This window comes from Camelina sativa, chromosome 19, assembly GCF_030686135.1.
Source record: "Camelina sativa cultivar CO46 ecotype springtype chromosome 19, ASM3068613v1".
NCBI classification, from domain to species: Eukaryota; Viridiplantae; Streptophyta; class Magnoliopsida; order Brassicales; family Brassicaceae; genus Camelina; species Camelina sativa.
Window position 1 is genome coordinate 2,015,813 of NC_141898.1, and position 18,478 is coordinate 2,034,290.

An 18,478-nucleotide genomic window follows, 5' to 3' on the forward strand; every position below is an offset into this window, starting at 1 on the left:
ATTTTAGAGATAGATTTGCTAATTTTAGTATTAGATATATCCCATGAGGATAATATTCGTGCCGATAAACTTGCGAAATGTGCAAGAGCACGTGGTTTCTGTTTCTCCCATGTAAACTCGTCGGTACCTAATTGGCTCTCTCTCGAAGAGAGTCATCTCCGATAACTTAATATATGGGGTTTGATCGAGAAAAAAAAAAAAAAAACGCGGAGGAACGGTCTTGAGCAAAATCTGGTCTTAAACATTGATTTTGATTTATATATATATATTTTTCTCTCTTTCTTTCTCTTACCTCATTATAATATTATTATCTAATTATAATATTATTATAATTACTTTAAGATCGGTTGTCCCGTTAAAGATGGCCTCAGTAGCAATACTGTTGATATATAGATATAGGCATATAGCCATATAGGATTGTCAATTTGTGTACCACACGACCACTACCACTACCACCCATACTCATTCGTTGTAAATATTGGCTCCTTTTGCGGTCCTTCATAATCATTAGCGAGTAAGTACCAATTCAGTCGAAAAACTCGGTTTTGTATATGCATTGAATCTTCTCTTTCAGGACCACTTATTGTATTTAAAGAAGATTTGAATTTCCCATAAGAAGAATATTATACAAAATTATAAAATATGAAGTCTCCCAAAACGCAGCCCGTTCCAAACAGCAATCATATGGTTTTTAATTAACCTTTTAGCTAAAGCTTGTTCATCAACGTAATGAGTAATTTCGAGATTAAAGAAAAGGTCTGAAAGGAATCATAAAAAAAAAAGTGAAAAGGACAAGAAATATATCTCTTTCCACTATCCAAAATTTTCCAAGCTATTAAAAGTTTATTGTTGGTGTTTTTCAAACGCAACCTTTTATACCAATACTTTTATTGAACAAGACATGTTAGATACGTTGTAACTCAAAAAAATTCCTTTTGTGGGCGTAATAGTGACAAAATTATCTTTCTTACAAAAGGACTTGACCCAATCATTAGTCGAAAGAAATCTCATTCTTTCGTTGTCTCTCTCTTCTTCATAGTATTTTTGATGGAAATCTTTTTGTATATACATTTTTTTTGTCTGAACAAATCTTTTTGTATATACATAAAGACGTTATTATATCTGATTATCTGAAATTGAATACTATACTCTTTATATGAAATGTGTTTTTCGAAGGCCTAAAAAAATTGGCAAATGAAAGCAATGCCACGAGGCCCACGACCACGAGCACATATCTTATGATCTTTAAACTATATTTTTTTTGTTTCTATTAAATTTTCTACTTAAATAGACACGAAGAAAAAAAAATATACAAAATAAAAATTTAAAAATATTTTGAGTGAACCAAATTAGTATTACAACTAATAGGCTCTAACATGAGTATATTAACCAAATTATTGATTACCTATAGTGTCCTCGAGCAAGCGAGTGAGTTTGCTGTCACAGTTAGATATGTCTTTTCTTTCAAGAGAGAGCTAAAAACACTTGTCGAATGACACCAAAAGAGAGGTTTATCTATCACCAATGACATTAGGCTTCTTAGAATTTCCGCATCCTTCTTGTGACATGCCTCGAATCTCTATTGTGTTCCCAAAGTCAAAGAAAATAGACATGAGTAATAATGCAAAAAGGTATTATACTAAAGAACAAAATTTAGTTGATAATTTTTCTAAGATCCTAATCAGTTCCATCAATATATGTTTTTAAATTTTTTTTCTTAAGAAAAGCTAACTACTTTATTATATATTATAAGGAAAATTAATAGTTTTTTTGTTATGAAAATAATGATTTATAATATGAAAGTATTCATTATTAATTAAAAAAAGTTAATAATAAAAACATTTAAAAATTAAAATAGTATTAGATTGCAATTATTTTTAGCCGCAATTTTACAAAATCGGCTTTCCTAAAGGATAGAGAGAGTTAAATACAAATTAAGTAAAAGAATCATCTTTCGAGGTTTGGTTAAGCTGAGTAAGCTTTATCCTCTCCAGGTTTGGTTCTTTTAAGAAAATGTCATCTCTCTAATTAAGTACAAATGAAGCTCCTCCTACATAATTCTAAGCCGAAAAAAGCTAACAAAAAAAATGACATGAGATGGTGTGCAATCATTAAATCCATTATCAAACCATATAGAACATATCTAGTAATCTTAAAGAAAATGTCAACAAGTGTAAATCCCAAATTGGCATCTATACACTCATCTACTCAATAGAGTTTTTGACCATATTATGAATCTAGAAGCTAATCCTACAAAGCAGTCCACACTTGGAACATAATTATCATGACTTGATCAAAAGTTAAAAATTTAGTGAATTGTGCTGTTTATCAGATACTCTTAATATATTACACCAACAAATGGAAAAAGGTAATGGACTTAAGGAAACAAATCTAAGCGAGTTTGCATTGACAAAAGAAAAAACAAGAAAGGGGATTAGTTGAGTAGTGTTGTATAATTAATAAATTTAAACGGTAATCTAGGTAGGCCTACTATAGATAAGCCCAATGGGTTCATCTCGCACTACGAATCTGTTACCGGGCTAATTTATTTGGTACATATAGGAGGTACGATACGATTCAATATTTCCTGTGTTGACCAAGAAATCAAAACAAAAAATTTATTTTTGCATTACCTTAACTTACTTAAATGCTTAAAACAATAAATCGTGTTGAGCTACTTTTAATTATTTTTAAAAAAAGGAAAGAGATGGTGGTTTGCCACGTTAAAAATAAAGACTTTCCAGATTGACCTTTAAATTAAATCTCTATTTAATTATAAAACTTTAATTTATCTGGTGTAATGGAGCAGACGTGGATAATATTATAATTTAGTTAATCATACAATTCCATAAATTTGTTGATATTGGAATCTTTCGTTGTATTAGTTGTATCTCTTACTGTATATTAAAAAAAAATACAAAAAAAACAAATTTTACAAACACACACCACTTTGTTATTGTTATTAAAGGCTTAAACATATTACGTAGAGAATTTAGTAAGGGGAATTGGCAGAAGTAACGTACAAAAAAACTATATTTTATTGAGTAATCATTTTAACCAAGAGAAGGTAATATTCTTTGTATTTTGCATATTATGTACTTTGTTAGTTCTGTTATATGATCAACAGTTACCTATCCTCTGTCTCTCTCTTACAAGCCAAAGAAAGAGAGAGAGTTCTTTCTGGATTGTAGAAAGATTCGTCAGCGATTGATGGAGAGAGATTCGGCGTGGACTGTGACTGGGTCGGAGGGAACGACGGCTAAACAGCTAGGAGAGCCTGGGAATCGATTCAGCAAACAAGGATTTCGATTTCTCTTTTTTTTTTCTCTCTCATCACAGAACGTAAATTAAATCTTTTTTCTTTTGTTTTTGGGGGTCATCTTCTCCGGCGAGAGAGAAAGAGCAATGGACTCTCCGTTATCAAAAACCGATGCGTCGAAAGAGAAATTTGTGGGTTCACCACGGCCATCAACAACGACGGCTGATTCAAATGCGATGAGAGGTTGTAGACTCGCTAATCTTACATGGTTTGGTGTTGATAAAGTGGAGCTTCGTCAAAAGCTTATGATGCCTGAGTATTTCCGTCTAGCTATGCGTGACTGTATCAAACTGAAGGATTCAACCAGATTTATGTGTTCAGGCCTGTCCATATTAATGGTTGTTTTCATTAACCCCAAATCTGGTGGTCATCATGGTCTTGTGCTTAAAGAGAAGCTTCAACTGTTGATGAGCGACATTCAGGTTCTGCTCTCACTACTCCAGATCATGTGTTATTCTTGTATCAACTTAATAGCTAATGTGTTAGATCTAGTGCTTTGTTTTGAATTTGGAAGGATGAGTTAAGTTCAAAGATTGAGTCTTTTTGGAAATTCTTGAGTTGATTGTTGTGGAAGTGATTTGGAGTTGTTGATATTGGAACTTTGTGATGATTCTTTATGGCTGTTGTGGTGATTCTTTACAAGTGTTTTACCTTACGGAAGTGAAGCCTCATGAGTTTGTAAGATACGGGTTGGCGTGTTTGGAGATAGTGGCAGCGAAAGGAGATGAATGTGCTAAATAATGCAGAGCAAGGTTGAAGATTATGGTGAGTACACACAACAATATATTTTTAATCTCATGGTCTTTACGTTTTTAGCAATTAGAAATGTTGACAATGGAATTTGTTCGTTAGAAATGTTGACAAGGCCCTGTTTCAAATAAGGTTGTATGATTTTCGAGTAATGAGACTGAGGTCCATCGACGAGGCTTTCGATTGTGGCTGCTTCAAGCAGGCTGTCGATCCCACATTTGGTTTACCATTCTATTCCATTTTCTAAATTTACGGTTTAACATTCTATTCCATTTTCTGGTCTTGCAAACAATTATTCTATATCATGTTCCTTGGAATGCTATTACCCAGTTTGAGTTTTGAAGGTAGTATCCTGTAGGGTTTAGTGAACCTTCTTTTTATGTGTTAAATTCAAAATTGTTCTAATATATGTGTAATTCTTCAAACTTCCGAGTCATGCCATTTACATCTATAAAATTATTAATGTTTGTATCTATATACATAACTTTTAAATTTTAAAAATAAAAGTGCAAATTTATTTTTATTCTTATTGTCCTCTGCAATGCAATTTCAGACTTAAATATGAGTTTTATACTATATCGCAGATATTTCTGTTTCATACACACATAGTATTTTAATGACTAAAAATTACGTATACACACCTACAAAACTAGACTGACACATCATCTGTACCCATTGCCACCACAACAGCGTGTGTATGACGTCTGGGCGTAGTTTGATAAATTCATATTGCCTTTTGGTCAGTTACTTAATTTTCCCAATTAACCTGCTATATTCTTCATTTTAGTTGTGATTTTGGTTACCTACCTAATTCACCCATTTAGTTAACTTGCGCATAAAATAAATAAAAAAGAGAGAAATTGAAAATGTCTCTCGTTTGGTTTTGGGGTGGGGTGGTGCTTCAGCTTGAGCAGGAAGGTAATGCAAACGAACCACTACACATATACCATAATCTAATCTCTGGAGGATGAAGAAGATGAACGATTCTACTTAGTCTTGGCAATTTCTCTCAGATTCCAAGGAGGAAGAAAAAAACCAAACCCTAAGAAAATTGTGTATCTCTCAGATTCGATGAGTCCGGAGAATAAATTGCTACCGAAGAGGCACACAAGAAAGAAACAGAACTTTTGGAGAAATTGAATATATGTTTTTAGGTACTTTGCACGAGATTATATTCATGCACGGAATTGTCAACAATAAGGCTGACGTTTTTGCCTTTGGAGTTCTCCTCCTGGAGCTCATAACCGGCCATCCTGCTCTTGACGAGTCTCTGGAGAGCCTTGTCTTATGGGTGAGTATAAATACCGGTTTGACGTTTGAGACTAAACCCGACTCCGGTTCATTGTTTATTGGACATTCCATCTTTTATCAGTCTTGTAAGAGTTTCCTTTTTCTTTTATATGGTCACAGGTTATAAGCCGTTACTAGAGGAAAAAGCGATAAGAGAACTAGTTGATCGAGCTTAATCAGTTAATTTCCACGCGGGCTTCTTTATGCATCTTCTCTTCTACAAGCCAGGGTGAGGTAGGAACAATGTATATCCATCCAGGTTTAGGTTTAAAAAGGGGTAAAGAAACAAATTAAATTGTCAAATTTTTTGTAGAGCAATTAATAAAGGTTTGGTTCCGGTTTTGAAATTGATACATAGCTTTGTACGTTACGAAACTTAATCTACTTGTCCCATGTGTGATTGTTAATAAGTCCGGTCCAAACGTCATCTAGAATTAGATGCTGGCCGTTTTGAATCGGTTATATTATTTTGAAATGTATTCAGGTTGTAGAGTTATTAAACTAGGTCAAGAAGGTGTGGTGATGACTCCAAGAGAAGCCAAGAGAAAGATGATGCAACCTACGTATTATGAAGAATTGTTAGAAAGTGTAAAATATAACTCAACTAAGCACTTGAGAGATCCTGATCTCATTAGAGAAATTGCTTTAGCTTCTTGAAATTGAACAAAAACATGGAGTATACCTATTTTGGGTTATTCAATTTTTTTGTATTCTCTTTTTTTTTTTTTTTTTTAAGAACGAAAAAAAAAACCAGAATTTTGGATGTAATCTTTAGATAATTAAAGGTAGCTAGATCTTTTGCTTTACAAACAGAGGGATGGAACAAACAAAAATTAAACCGGTTCAATTTTTTTCATATGGTTTTGATACCGATTGAACCGAGAAGATTTAAATCACGTGGGAGGCGTTGTTATTAGATTTACGCGAAAAGATCTGAAGAAGACATTAAATTCTGGGCCATGAATTTTTGCATTTTGCAAATTTACCCCCAAAACAAAAGAGAAAACGTTTCGTCTCTCTCTCTCAATAGTCAAAACCCTAATCTTCGCCACCACTTTACTTTTTTTTGCAACCTCCCTGAATCCCCAAAAAACCAATGGAGGTCGCGTCCGCTAATGGTAACAAGAAAGCGACGGCCCTCAGTCGCCGGTCTTCCATAGAGGAGAAGTTCCAGACGTTGAAGTCTCTACACGCCCTCCTCGTCGAAAGAGTTCAGGTCGATTCGTTAGAACAGGCTACTAATGCATTTGAGACCGACTTGGCTCGTTTTGTGTTGGAGAAAACGAGTTTGCGTGGCGAGTTGGATCAGGTGAGTGATGAAAATTTCGGGTTGAAGATTGAATTGGGTCTGGTTTTTGATCTTTTTGAATCCCAGGTTAGAGAGATAGGTGTTGAAGTAGAGAGGTTGATGAGGGATAGAGAGAGGGAGATTAGGGTTTTGAACGAGACTGTGAAGAATTCGACTACGGAAGAGAGGGTTTTGAAGGGTATAGATATCGGGTTGGAGAAAGAGAAGACTGACACGGACTCTGAGCTTGAGAGGTTAAGGTAGGAGAAGATTACAGTCGAGAAAGAGAAACTTTTGGAGAAGTTGATTGACCAATTGTCTAGGGAGAAGATTGAGCTTGAGGAGCGTGTTTTTAGTCGGGAGGCAAAGCTTGATGAGCTGAATCAAAGACTGATGAGCTAACGCATGCTGTTGCTGTGCTGCAAAAGGATTGTGATGATCAAACCAAAATTAACGATAAGCTTACCTGCAAAGTTGGTCAGCTAAGCAATTCCCTTGCGCAAGTTGAGCTCAAGAGAGAAGAAGCTGATAAAGCACTTGTTGAGGAGAAGAGGCATGTAGAGGATCTTCAGGAAATGGTTTTAAAATCAAAGAAGACGACTGAAACAACAGCTACAGAGGAGATTGAGGGCGAGGGTTTGCTCACAACACAGAATATTTTGCAGAGTCAATGTGAATCATTGAAGATCGTAAAGGCTATATTCGAAGAGGACCGCGTACGGCTCAAAGAAGCTATGGGTGCTCTGAAAACAAAAGTAGAAGTCGCTGGAATGGATGCAGAGCGCAACTTAGCGATGCTAAAGAGAACTGCATCTGTGTTGTGTGAATTACCGAGCCGAGAAAATGGACTGACTGGCGAGCAACAGAAGCGAGAAATTGGAACAGAATGCTATGCGGTGGAGCTAGAGTCGATGGAGAAAGCTTTCAGAAACAAAGTTTACATCATTGAGGAAATGAAGAAAGAAACTGAAGCGGGACGCAAAATGCAGAACTTATGGATTCTTCTTTCAGTTGCGCTTGCGATTTTTGGCGTTAGCTCTTTTTTCCATGCATGGACAAACTTAAAATAAAACAAAAGCAGCCGAGGGTTTTTTTGTTCTTTCTTTTTTTTTTTTTTTTTTTTTTTAACTTTTGTCCATCAATACATTGAATTGGCTCTGTTTAAAGTAGCCTCCTTTCTTTCTTTAACACCGCGTTTACAAACTCAGAAACCTCAACCAACCATGATGACATTATGGAAATGATTCTTATTAGGCAAGAAGTAAAAAACCCAATCGTAGCTTGTCTCTCTAAAATGCATAAGCAAGCTTAACCTCTTGACCCGCATTATTGAGTCCCTCTCGAATCAAATCCAAAGACGCGTCAACCACAAGAAAGCGTTCAAAAACAAAGAGGATATAATCTAGGAAATGAAAAAAAAAAAGAAGAAGAAGCTGAGATTGTCTTACGTTTATTGATTGCGCCTAAACGTACACAAAGTACAATTAACCTAGGTTACATTCACAATAAGTATAACCGGAAGCCCAATGTGGCCCAATAGAGATCATGAAGCAAGTCAACGGAAGAGGCACACAAGAAAGAAACAGAACTTTTGGACTCTCGTTATACTAAATCATCCTTGTAAACCGTTGGTGGTTTGTTTGACTTGTTCAATAATAATAATATACACTCTTGAGAAATGGAAAAAGAAAGAAAGAAAAAAAAATTGAACTTCATTATAAACAGTTGGTTAGATTATGAAGTTGACAAAAGAAAGAAACGAACAATAGCGACTTGTTTGTTCGACGCCATTTTGACATTATCAAATCTTGTTCCACCCAATTTCTCCAAAGGAGAGAGATGGTCGTTTGCCACGTTAAAAACTCTCCACATTCCTTTAAATCTGTATTTTAATAATAAAGCATATAAAACTTTAATTTATCAGGTGTAATGGAGCAGACGTGGATAATATTATAATTAGTTAAATCATACAAATTTTACACCACTTTGTTATTTTACTTTAAGCTTAAATATATTACGTACAGAAATTAGTTAACTTGCGCATTTTTAAAAAAAAAAAAAAAAAAAAAAAAAAAAAAAAAAAAGAGAGAGAGAGAGAAATTGAAAGTGTCTCTCCTCGTTTGGTTTTTGGGGTGGGGTGGGGGTGCTTAAGCTTGAGCAAGAAGGTAATGCAAACGAACCACTACACATATACCATAATCTAATCTCTGGAGGATGAAGAAGATGAACGATTCTACTTGACAAATTTTCGAATTTTTGAGTTTTGGCAAATTTCTCTCAGATTCCCCCGGAGGAGGAAGAAAAAAAAAAAACCAAACCCTAAGAAAATTGTATCTCTCTCTCTCTCAGATTCGATGAGTCCGGAGAATAAATTGCTACCGAAGAGGATCATCCTTGTGCGGCACGGTGAATCGGAAGGGAATCTCGACACAGCGGCATACACAACGACTCCGGATCACAAGATCCAGTTAACCGAATCCGGTTTGCTTCAGGCTCAGGAAGCTGGAGCTCGTCTCCACGCCTTGATTTCCTCTAATCCTTCTTCCCCTGAGTGGCGCGTCTACTTCTACGTATGAGAGCCACCAAGAAGGTCAGAGAACGATTTGGCCGCTTTTTCTATCGCTTCCCTGAGGGTGAATCCGCCGCCGACGTCTTCGATCGCGTCTCCAGTATGTTTTCCCTTCCTTCTATAATCTCTCATTGAGGACTGATCTGTGGTGCTTAATTAGTTTAGCTAAGCTTGATTCAGATCCTGTCCTGTGAAAGTAGCAAATGAATATTTTGGTTGAGTAACAGAACAATGACTATAAACCAAATCGATCTCAGATCCATGCTTGATGTTATGTTTCTGATCACGTCTTTAGATTGATACATTCAGTTGTCATGAAGTCTCTGATCCATTCTGTTATATGTTTCTGATTCACTCTGTTTTGCGGTTTACAAGTTGTGGTCTTGAATAAAGTCAGAGGCTTGGCAACTCATTGCTGCTGTCGTTTTGTTTTTCTCTTTGCTTTGTGTGAATGAACTCAAGATTCGATTTTTTTTGCGTTTTCTTTGACAGGTTTTCTCGAGTCACTATGGAGAGACATTGACATGAACAGACTACACATTAACCCGAGTCATGAGCTAAACTTTGTGATTGTATCACACGGCTTAACATCGCGAGTGTTTCTGATGAAATGGTTCAAGTGGACTGTGGAACAATTCGAGGGACTAAACAATCCCGGGAACAGCGAGATCAGAGTTATGGAATTAGGACAGGGTGGTGATTATAGCTTGGCGATTCATCACACAGAGGAAGAGTTAACGGCCTGGGGATTGTCACCAGAGATGATTGCAGATCAGAAATGGCGGGTTAACGCACATAAAGGCGAATGGAAAGATGATTGTAAGTGGTACTTTGGTGATTTCTTCGATCATATGACAGATTCGGATCAAGAGTGCGAGGCTGAGGCCACTGATGAAGAAGATGAAGAAGATGAAGAAGAGGGGAAAAGAGTAAATCTGCTAACGAGTTCAGAATATAACAATGAGGCAGAGTTATACAATGGAAAATGCTGCTGATAATTTTACAGAACAAAAAGGATACATGAGAAGAAACCATTAACTACAGAATTTGGAAAAAAATTGGATTTTGATAAAGCTTTCTGATTTCTTAGTTGGTGGAAAAGTGTGTACAAACTTGTATCTGGTGGTCTATAGATACACATCTTTATAACACCCGTTACATGAAAGTTTGAAGATTCATTTTCTTCTGTCAAAGCACTTGTCTTTGTGAAAGAAAGTTACAAAAAATGTTCCCTTTATACTGTGGCTAAGAAATCTTGAATTAATGGAAATGATCCATTTAATCAGTTTTTATTATGTCTGCATAAGGAAAATGATAATGGTAAATTTCTCAGTTACATTGCTAAAGATTTTGAGACGACACCGTCTCAGAGTATTTACCCGTGAGAATGTGTAGCGTAACAAACCGGTTTGCAGCTTCAGTGTAGTGAATGCCGTCCCAGTTAACATATTTAGAGCTATCAATGCAAGGTTTGGCGGTTTTTATTGTACCATTTGATGTTGCTGTCTTACCGCAACCAACCTGATCATCGAAGTTCAATGGCGGTCCTCCCGTTCCACAGCATACCATTATCGAATGATCAAAACCTATTATCAGACCAGAAAAGGTTTCAAACAGTGAACTAATTATACTTTCTAATCAGAAAGAGTGAACTAATTATAATACGTATACCGTATTTGGAATGATTCAGAATGAGGTCGGATTTGATCGAGAAGATATCTACGTATGTGAAATGGGAACCGGGATATAGTTGAGGGAGTTTTTTGAAAAGACCATTAAGCTGCAAATTGAAAAACTGAGCAGCTTGGTTATGGTCACTTACACAACCAAACTCATCAAGCTTAGATTTGTCTTTCCCAAATCGTGACACAACTTGAGCCAAACACCCAAGTGGCCCTGTGTTGTGTATCCAAAAATTTCTTGCTCCTTCTCCATATAATCTCTAAACAAAAATACAACATAAAAGAAAATATATATAATTAGTGTACTTATATGACTTGGTTTAAGATATATATATATATATTCATCTAAGGTATTATTGTTTAATCTGATCCAATAATTTTTGCCAGCTAGACTAAGTGTGTTTTTATTTTTTAATTAAACAAAAATAAAGATTCATGCAAAAACACCGACCGTTATTCCATCTTGAAATATATCCAAGATTGTAGGAATCAGAGCAAGAACTTGATCAAATGTCTTGGAGTAAAATGCTCCGGCAAGATCATTTTGTCCGATGTCAAACATATATAATCCATTTTTGAAATAATATTCGGACGGTAAGTATTTTTCGAGCTCTTTATCTGAAAAACAAAAGAGAAAAAACAAAAATACATGGGTCCTCGGTACTAAAGGTCTTCAACTAAAGTCTAAATTGTTGATGACTAAAATTTCGGTATAATTTGATCTTTATGTACCTTGATGTATCAGTTGAATGACTTTGGACTTAAAGGTGATGAACTGAGAGACTTGAACACCAAAACCAAAGGGGCTATACGATGCAGCATTTGCCTTCTGAATCGTTGACCCAGCCGCTGCAAAATTGCAGCCTCTCCGGTAACTTTGTCGGCTTATCGAATCTAAATAAGGTCTCAAATAGGGCCGATCAATTGCTTCCACTACAAAAACATATATAAAAGCCCATTCAAAAACTTGTCATGTTAATTAATTGCTCATTCATAAGTAAGACTCCATATATACCACCTCACAATGTAAATTACATGAGCGTGAAAACAGCGTTATATCAAAAGTCATGTTTTTCAGTCGACTAGTTTGTTGTAATTCTTGCAACACTTCTAGTAAAAAAAAAAAAGAATATAGAAACGATGAATGATGAGATTACTTAGAAAATCGACGATGAGACGTCCATTACAAAATCTTCCGGAAGATGGAGGTTTGAAGTAGGTTTGTCCATAGGAAGGCTGGAGAAGGAATCCAAGACCGGATGTGAGTTCTCCGGTGTCAGAGTTAGAGTCTCCGAAGTTGAAAACCGCCGGAAAATTATGAGAAATCGGAAAAGAACCGGCGAGATGAGGCAGAGTATGAGAGATGGCTACAAATAGTAATAATGTAAGAAAAAGGTTTTCCATGGCTGCTTAGTCAATGTATTTTTGGTCCTCTCTTTAAATCTTACAAATACACATGTATATATATATATACACTGCATACATTTGTATCCATAGACAATAAAAAAAATATGTAAATAAATACGTCATATATATATCTTTATATGTATACGTGCGTGAGTATAATTATTGAAAGTGGGAAAGGATTTTGGTTGGAATGGAAATATGAAAAGAAACAAAATGATCAAAGTCCTCTCGTGACAGTCTTTTGTTTTTTATACAAGGAATCACACATCAGTTTTGATAAGGCTCGATATATTAAAATTAACGGTCTTAATAAGACTTAGAACCATTATCAACGGGTGGTTTTACTTTTATTGTCTGAAGATAAGATAAGTGTCTGCAAATGATCTGACTTTGATCTTAAGTCTTTATGATTGTGTATACTACTGATTTTGCATTAAAAGTATTTTATTTTATCACCCATTAGACGAAACTATTTCATGCGTGTCTGCGTGAGCAAACGTGAAAGACTTATGGTTTCCTATCCCCTTTTGAATTTTGATTACAATATATATATAGTTTTTTTACAACAAATATAAAAGAGACAATTGGGGGGGGGGGGGGGGGGGGGAGGAATCGTTTACATAAGTATCAACATGCGATTATAATTTTTTTAAATAAAAAAAATCGAAGATACATTATATATATGATAAGATTGCATTACAATTTTTATATATATAAAAAAAAGGAATGTAGTGTCTAAAATATATATATGTGATAGAAAATTTCTGATGTAAAAATCACTATTCTTGATCTGGAACTGTTGTATTAATGTGATGAAATAGATTAAGGCTTTAATTAAGCTCTCATAGTTTAACTTTAAGGTAATTAATTGCGTATAAGTGCGTGTCGTTTAGGTTTGGCCCAATAAGGCCTGGTAAGCCCAAATACCCCTTTTTACTGTTTTAGGTTCTCTACTAAGAATCTCGCCGGCGCTTCGTCGTATCGACGATACGGTATCGTGTCCATCCAGATAATCGGAATTTAAAAAAAAAACAGCCAATGTAACGATGAGAAAAGCCACCAACAGTGGGGATGGCGAATTCCGATTATTCAACCACGATTCCTATACTATTAAATTGGGATCTCTTGCATTATTTTCAAGCGCTTCTATTCTATTTTAGTGGCAACACAAAGTTGGTAGGAGTATCTTTTTGTCTTACTAAATTCCAAGCAACATCATAAAAAAAAAAAAGATAAAAAAAAATAATTGAGATGCGTGCAAGGTTTCTGTCCAAATTCTTGTCGTTTTATATATTTTGGGAGTTTATGGTGGTGTTGTTATATTGACACACTTTACACTTCACTAGTTCACTTACTTTAGTGGTATTATTAATAACTAAACTTGTAATCACAGAGACCAGAGTTGAGAGTTCCGCTTTGGTTTGATCACCGTCTTCAATGACAGAACCGGAGGTGATTCACTCATGGTCTGCACCAAGATCTCTCAGCACCAGCCTCATGTACTCCTTTTCTCAGGTATCTTCCCAACTCTTTTTTTTCTATTTTCTTGATCCAAGAATATGACTGTTAGCTCTAAAGTTTATGATCATCCAAAAACATGAGATCCCTAGAAACAATCACTGTGGAAACCACGCTTTGGTGTTCTTTTGGAATTTGATGTTGTGTCCATATTTTCAGAGAGATGATACTGAAGTTGTCGATGAGCCATTATATGCAGCTTTTCTTAAAGCTACAGGTTTTGATAGGCCATACAGAGATGATGTTCTCTCCAAGATGGTATGTCTCTCTATATTTAGTACCTGATTAGGATTTAGCCTTACTATTCTTTCTTTGAGTAAACAAGTTTAATTTTCAGCCTTGTAATTGAAATAGGAGTGCAATGGAGATAAAGTTGTGAAAGATGTCATATATGGATCAGGATCAAAGAAGTACCGGTATTGTAAGGTGAAGACTCTGTTTGAAAAACTTCAAGAATCATATTTTCACACTGTCTTTGTTGTCACTTGTCTAAAATATAGTGTATTGTTCTGTTTTTTCTTTTACAGCATATCTCGAAACAAAGGCTTTTTGGTTTGCCAAGTGAACTGATGAGTAAAGGAAAGCATTTCATATTGATCCGCAATCCTCTTAACATTCTGGTTAGCTTTCTCATCAAACACCGGTTCTTCTTACCTTGATGCCTGAATCCATTGTGCTTTTAAGATCTCATGATCTTTAGTCAATGTGTTAACTAATGTTTTTATCCTTTTTGCAGCCTTCTTTTGAGAAGGTACACCCTCCATCATTTCTCGAGTTAGGCTTGGGGGAGTTAGTCTCTATATACAGTGATCTATGTCAGATGGGAACTCAACCGGCAGTCATCGATGCTGATGAGCTTCAGCGAGATCCTGAGGTTTTGTTTCCGTAATATGTTAAACATGCCACAAAGATTTCATTTCCTTTAATTGTTTACTGTCTACTCCTTACATGTTATGCCATCCATATATATATGCAGACCACATTACGCGGTCTTTGCGATGATCTGGAGATTCCATTTCAAGCTTCTATGCTTAAGTAGGTCCTCTCCTTGCTTTCTCTTGGGATTTACAAAAGTCGAAACAATAATTTCTTATTTGTTTCTTATGTTTTTTTTTAAAGATGGGAAGCTGGCCCTATACCAGAAGATGGAGGATGGGCACCATGGTGGTACAAGAGTGTGCATAAATCAACTGGTTTCTCGTCTCCAGAAAAGTGTCCTCGGGTAAGGCTCTAGTTTGTTGTGCTTAATGATTCTAAATTCGATCTAAACATGTTCGGTATTCTTGTTTTTCAGTCATTCCCTCTGTCTCATTACGATTTGTTGGAGCAAAGTCTACCCCTTTACAACATTCTTAGGAGCCATGTGAAGCACAGGTCCTCCCTATTGAGCAGTCCCTTGCCTCCTCCTAGTCTCCCAGTTCCTGAAAATGCAAAACTTCTTGCATGGGTCGGTGATGAGATTCTGCCTCGTGATATGGCAAAGGTGTGTTTGAAATGTGCAACAACACTTAACAACTCATGTTTGTGATTTGCATTATCAACATTGATCATTATGTGCTATGTCTTCTTCTTCTTGTTTAGGTTTCTGTATTTGACTCGGTTGTACAAGGCGGTGACTCGGTATGGGAAGGACTTCGAATTTACAAAGGGAAGATATTCAAACTTGAGGAACATCTAGATCGGTACGAACTTTCTAATGCAGAAACCAATAAGCGAATAACAGAGGTGTCTAAGCTATCTTGTTTTATATGTTGTAATCTTGGATTAGGCTATTTGATTCAGCAAAAGCTCTGGCTTTCGAAAATGTTCCAGCACGTGAAGAGGTTAGCATCTGATGATCGTTATGCTAAGTTTTGTTCTGTTAAAACAACGTTACCATGATAGCTTTTTATTGTGGTAAAGCATGCAGATAAAAGAAGCAATCTTCAGAACTCTCATAGCAAATGGTATGTTTGACAATACACATATCAGGTTGTCTCTAACTCGAGGCAAAAAGGTATATTACATTTATATCAACTTTCTTCGAAACAAATTTAAGAAGATCTTGTTTTCCTCTCGACCATTTAGTCTAAATAAAACTATAAAACTTGTTTGATTAAGGTAACTTCTGGAATGAGCCCTGCGTTTAACCAATATGGATGCACACTTATTGGTAAGCTTTCAGCTTTATCCTAACCATCAAGATTGGAAAATAATTGCTATGGATTTTAGTTTTACATGTAAATTTTTTGTTCTGCTCTTTCAAATAATGCAGTGCTTGCCGAATGGAAGCCTCCGGTATATGACAATGATGGTGGAATTGTGTTGGTGACTGCAACTACACGCCGCAATTCACCTAATGTATGAATTTGGCTTCACATTTATCTTCATTATGTCTTGTCTGTCAAAATTATAGATTTCTTAGATTCTTTTTGTTCTTTTTTTCAGAATTTGGATTCCAAGATTCATCACAACAACCTTCTCAATAACATACTAGCAAAGGTACTGTCTTCAAAACAAGAAAGTTCAAGAACTGACATTTTTTATGTGAGATTAATGTTCTTTGTAACGGAACAACCAGATTGAAAGTAACAATGTGAATGCTGCGGACGCCATTATGCTTGACAAGGATGGTTATGTTTCTGAAACCAATGCAACAAACATTGTAAGTATGCCATTGATGATCCATACACACCCCCTTTCGTATTGAAAATTCGATAGAAAGTTGAAAAAGCTGAGGCTGTCAAAGTATTTACTTTTTGTAATACAGTTCATGGTGAAGAAAGGCTGTGTTCTTACTCCTCACGCAGATTACTGTCTCCCTGGGATAACCAGAACTACTGTAAGAGGAGAGAAATTCAAATTCTGTTATTGAGGATTTATATAAACCGTTCTTATCTTTCTTTCTTTTTGTCGATCTTTATAAAGGTCATGGAGCTTGTGGTGAAAGAGAAGTTCATCTTAGTAGAACGAAGAATCAGTCTCTCCGAATTCCACACAGCTGATGAGGTTCTTTCAGCTTGAGTTATATGCGCCTTGCCTCTCTCTCTCTTTCTCTGAACAAAATCTGACAATGGTTTTGTTTTTCAGGTTTGGACAACAGGAACTATGGGAGAACTAAGCCCGGTAAGTAGAGTCTCTAGTAGGTTACGAATAAAACATATTTTCTGCACCTGAATCAATGACATTCACTAACCAAAAGATATTAACTTTGTAAAGGGGTGTAGCTTAAACTATGGGAAAAATAATCATTAAGCATAGTCTCCTCTGTTTACTTTTCTGTGTTACAGGTTGTGAAGATCGATGGGCGTGTGATTGGTGACGGAAAAGTTGGACCGGTAACGAGAACACTGCAAAACGCTTACAAGAAACTCACAGAGGATTCAGGTGTGCCAATACCTACTTACCAAGAAACCTGAAAATACAAAACAAGAGGTAATCGAAATTGTCTATAAAGATATATGCCTCCATCTGACTAACATCAAACCTTAAGTTGGTAAGATATGCATCCATGGTACATCAAACTTTTTTGGTTTTGATGTAATCATAACTTATCAAATGTCTTTCTAAAGTAAAATAAAATAAGATTTGATATTCCACATGATTCAATTGGGTTTTACCGATTTTTTAAGGATTCAACCACGAGGGAACTTAGTCAAAAAAGCATTCAACATTCACATGCTTCAATTGTTTTTTTTTGAGGAAAAAGCATGAAGCTTTTTATGTCATATTTAATAGATTTCCTTTTCACATAAGTAACAAAAAGTTTTCTTTCTTTTTAGGGAGGGGATACCAAGTAAGATTGTGTTGGCCTTCCCCTGCAGTCGTTTCTTCTTACTTCTGTGTTGGCACAAAACGGCGAGTAGTATATGCGTGGCGATGGAACAGTGTGGTAAGAAATGCGTGCTGTTTTTACTTCTTTAAAAAGTCATAACTATTATTATTGGTGACCCAAAAAACAAAGTCAGCGTTCGCTTGTTTGACCGGACGAGTATGACCAATTTAACAATAATAAAGCCACCACGTATCGACCGTTGATTCTTTTTCCTTTATCGACATTCAAGTTTTTATTTTATTAAAATCAATGCTACTATATATTATTAGTAACATAATTGCAATTTGCAACCTTAATCTGAATATTAGAAAGACGAAAAAGAAAAAATAAAAGTAGAGTTCAAGTTAAAGTTAGAATAAACTTATGTAATTTTTTTTCCCCTGGATTACTTATCTTTTATTTAATATATCGTAGTATTAAACATACTTTCAAATCTGTGAAGTCATGAACGTTTTTATAACTCGTAATAGAATTTTAATTGATTTTGAAGATCACTTACATTTGTTGTGTGAGATAACGCGATAGGATTGGGTCGCGTTCTGTGGCCGCCGGAGGGAGTCATCTTCCTTGATAATAAATTTAACTCACAACGCAGACCCACAGGGGTCCAACTCCAACAACGTTCGCCAAAGTGTTTGTATTATGGGAGCCGTATATATTTATAGAAAACATTCCAACTATTCTTTATTTAATTTTGTTGGTTTGTCATCATTTATTTTCGTCTTTTAAGATAATACTGTCAAAGCTTCATGATCAACGAGTAAACGAGTTTTAAAGGCATAACTTTGCTGATGGCCTTTTAAAAAGAAAAAAAAAAACACAAGTTGCTATTTACGAAATA

General features: G+C 35.6%; 3 protein-coding genes, 2 long non-coding RNA genes and 1 pseudogene across 15 annotated transcripts; 5 read left to right on the top strand and 1 right to left on the bottom strand.

Moving 5' to 3' along the window:
* Positions 1 to 3,081: 3,081 nt before the first annotated feature.
* LOC104764162 (uncharacterized) lies at positions 3,082 to 4,494 on the top strand. Of its 2 annotated transcripts, none has more exons than XR_015590579.1 (3): positions 3,082 to 3,741; positions 3,963 to 4,084; positions 4,202 to 4,494. It is a non-coding gene; the product is annotated as an uncharacterized LOC104764162 (long non-coding RNA). The 2 variants fall into 2 exon arrangements; XR_015590578.1 differs by having other exon boundaries at positions 3,115 to 3,741; positions 4,172 to 4,494.
* A 443-nt stretch (positions 4,495 to 4,937) lies between these two features.
* Positions 4,938 to 5,708, top strand: LOC147920056 (uncharacterized). The gene is made up of 2 exons (XR_015590580.1): positions 4,938 to 5,360; positions 5,480 to 5,708. It is a non-coding gene; the product is annotated as an uncharacterized LOC147920056 (long non-coding RNA).
* A 681-nt stretch (positions 5,709 to 6,389) lies between these two features.
* Positions 6,390 to 7,759, top strand: LOC104767333 (uncharacterized; annotated as a pseudogene).
* Positions 7,760 to 8,718: 959 nt separating this feature from the next.
* LOC104764166 (phosphoglycerate mutase-like protein AT74) lies at positions 8,719 to 10,409 on the top strand. Its single transcript, XM_087503058.1, is given in 3 exon segments — positions 8,719 to 9,215; positions 9,218 to 9,316; positions 9,709 to 10,409. Coding segments are annotated over 3 exon segments (816 nt in total). The 5' UTR covers positions 8,719 to 9,001; the 3' UTR covers positions 10,212 to 10,409.
* Positions 10,410 to 10,471: 62 nt separating this feature from the next.
* On the bottom strand, positions 10,472 to 12,475 carry LOC104764165 (GDSL esterase/lipase At3g05180). Its single transcript, XM_010487640.3, has 5 exons — positions 12,056 to 12,475; positions 11,631 to 11,831; positions 11,350 to 11,516; positions 10,888 to 11,158; positions 10,472 to 10,802 (listed from the first exon to the last, which is right to left on the bottom strand). Exons 1-5 carry the CDS (start codon positions 12,300 to 12,302, stop codon positions 10,558 to 10,560), a joined length of 1,131 nt encoding a protein of 376 aa, XP_010485942.1. The 5' UTR covers positions 12,303 to 12,475; the 3' UTR covers positions 10,472 to 10,557.
* Positions 12,476 to 13,296: 821 nt separating this feature from the next.
* Positions 13,297 to 18,417, top strand: LOC104764169 (branched-chain-amino-acid aminotransferase-like protein 1). Of its 10 annotated transcripts, none has more exons than XR_015590952.1 (21): positions 13,448 to 13,820; positions 13,983 to 14,081; positions 14,178 to 14,249; positions 14,351 to 14,443; positions 14,560 to 14,697; positions 14,800 to 14,858; positions 14,943 to 15,045; positions 15,118 to 15,306; positions 15,405 to 15,505; positions 15,592 to 15,646; positions 15,726 to 15,819; positions 15,924 to 15,975; positions 16,078 to 16,163; positions 16,251 to 16,304; positions 16,384 to 16,467; positions 16,573 to 16,644; positions 16,731 to 16,811; positions 16,893 to 16,928; positions 17,093 to 17,237; positions 17,585 to 17,694; positions 18,128 to 18,417. XR_015590952.1 is itself a non-coding variant. In XM_010487646.3 (20 exons), exons 1-19 carry the CDS (start codon positions 13,743 to 13,745, stop codon positions 17,219 to 17,221), a joined length of 1,689 nt encoding a protein of 562 aa, XP_010485948.1. In that variant the 5' UTR covers positions 13,622 to 13,742; the 3' UTR covers positions 17,222 to 17,237; positions 17,585 to 17,840. The 10 variants fall into 10 exon arrangements, 2 of the variants coding, with proteins under 2 accessions (XP_010485948.1, XP_010485949.1); XR_015590951.1 differs by having other exon boundaries at positions 18,163 to 18,417; XR_763731.3 differs by having other exon boundaries at positions 13,622 to 13,820; positions 15,733 to 15,819; positions 16,552 to 16,644.
* Positions 18,418 to 18,478: the final 61 nt, after the last annotated feature.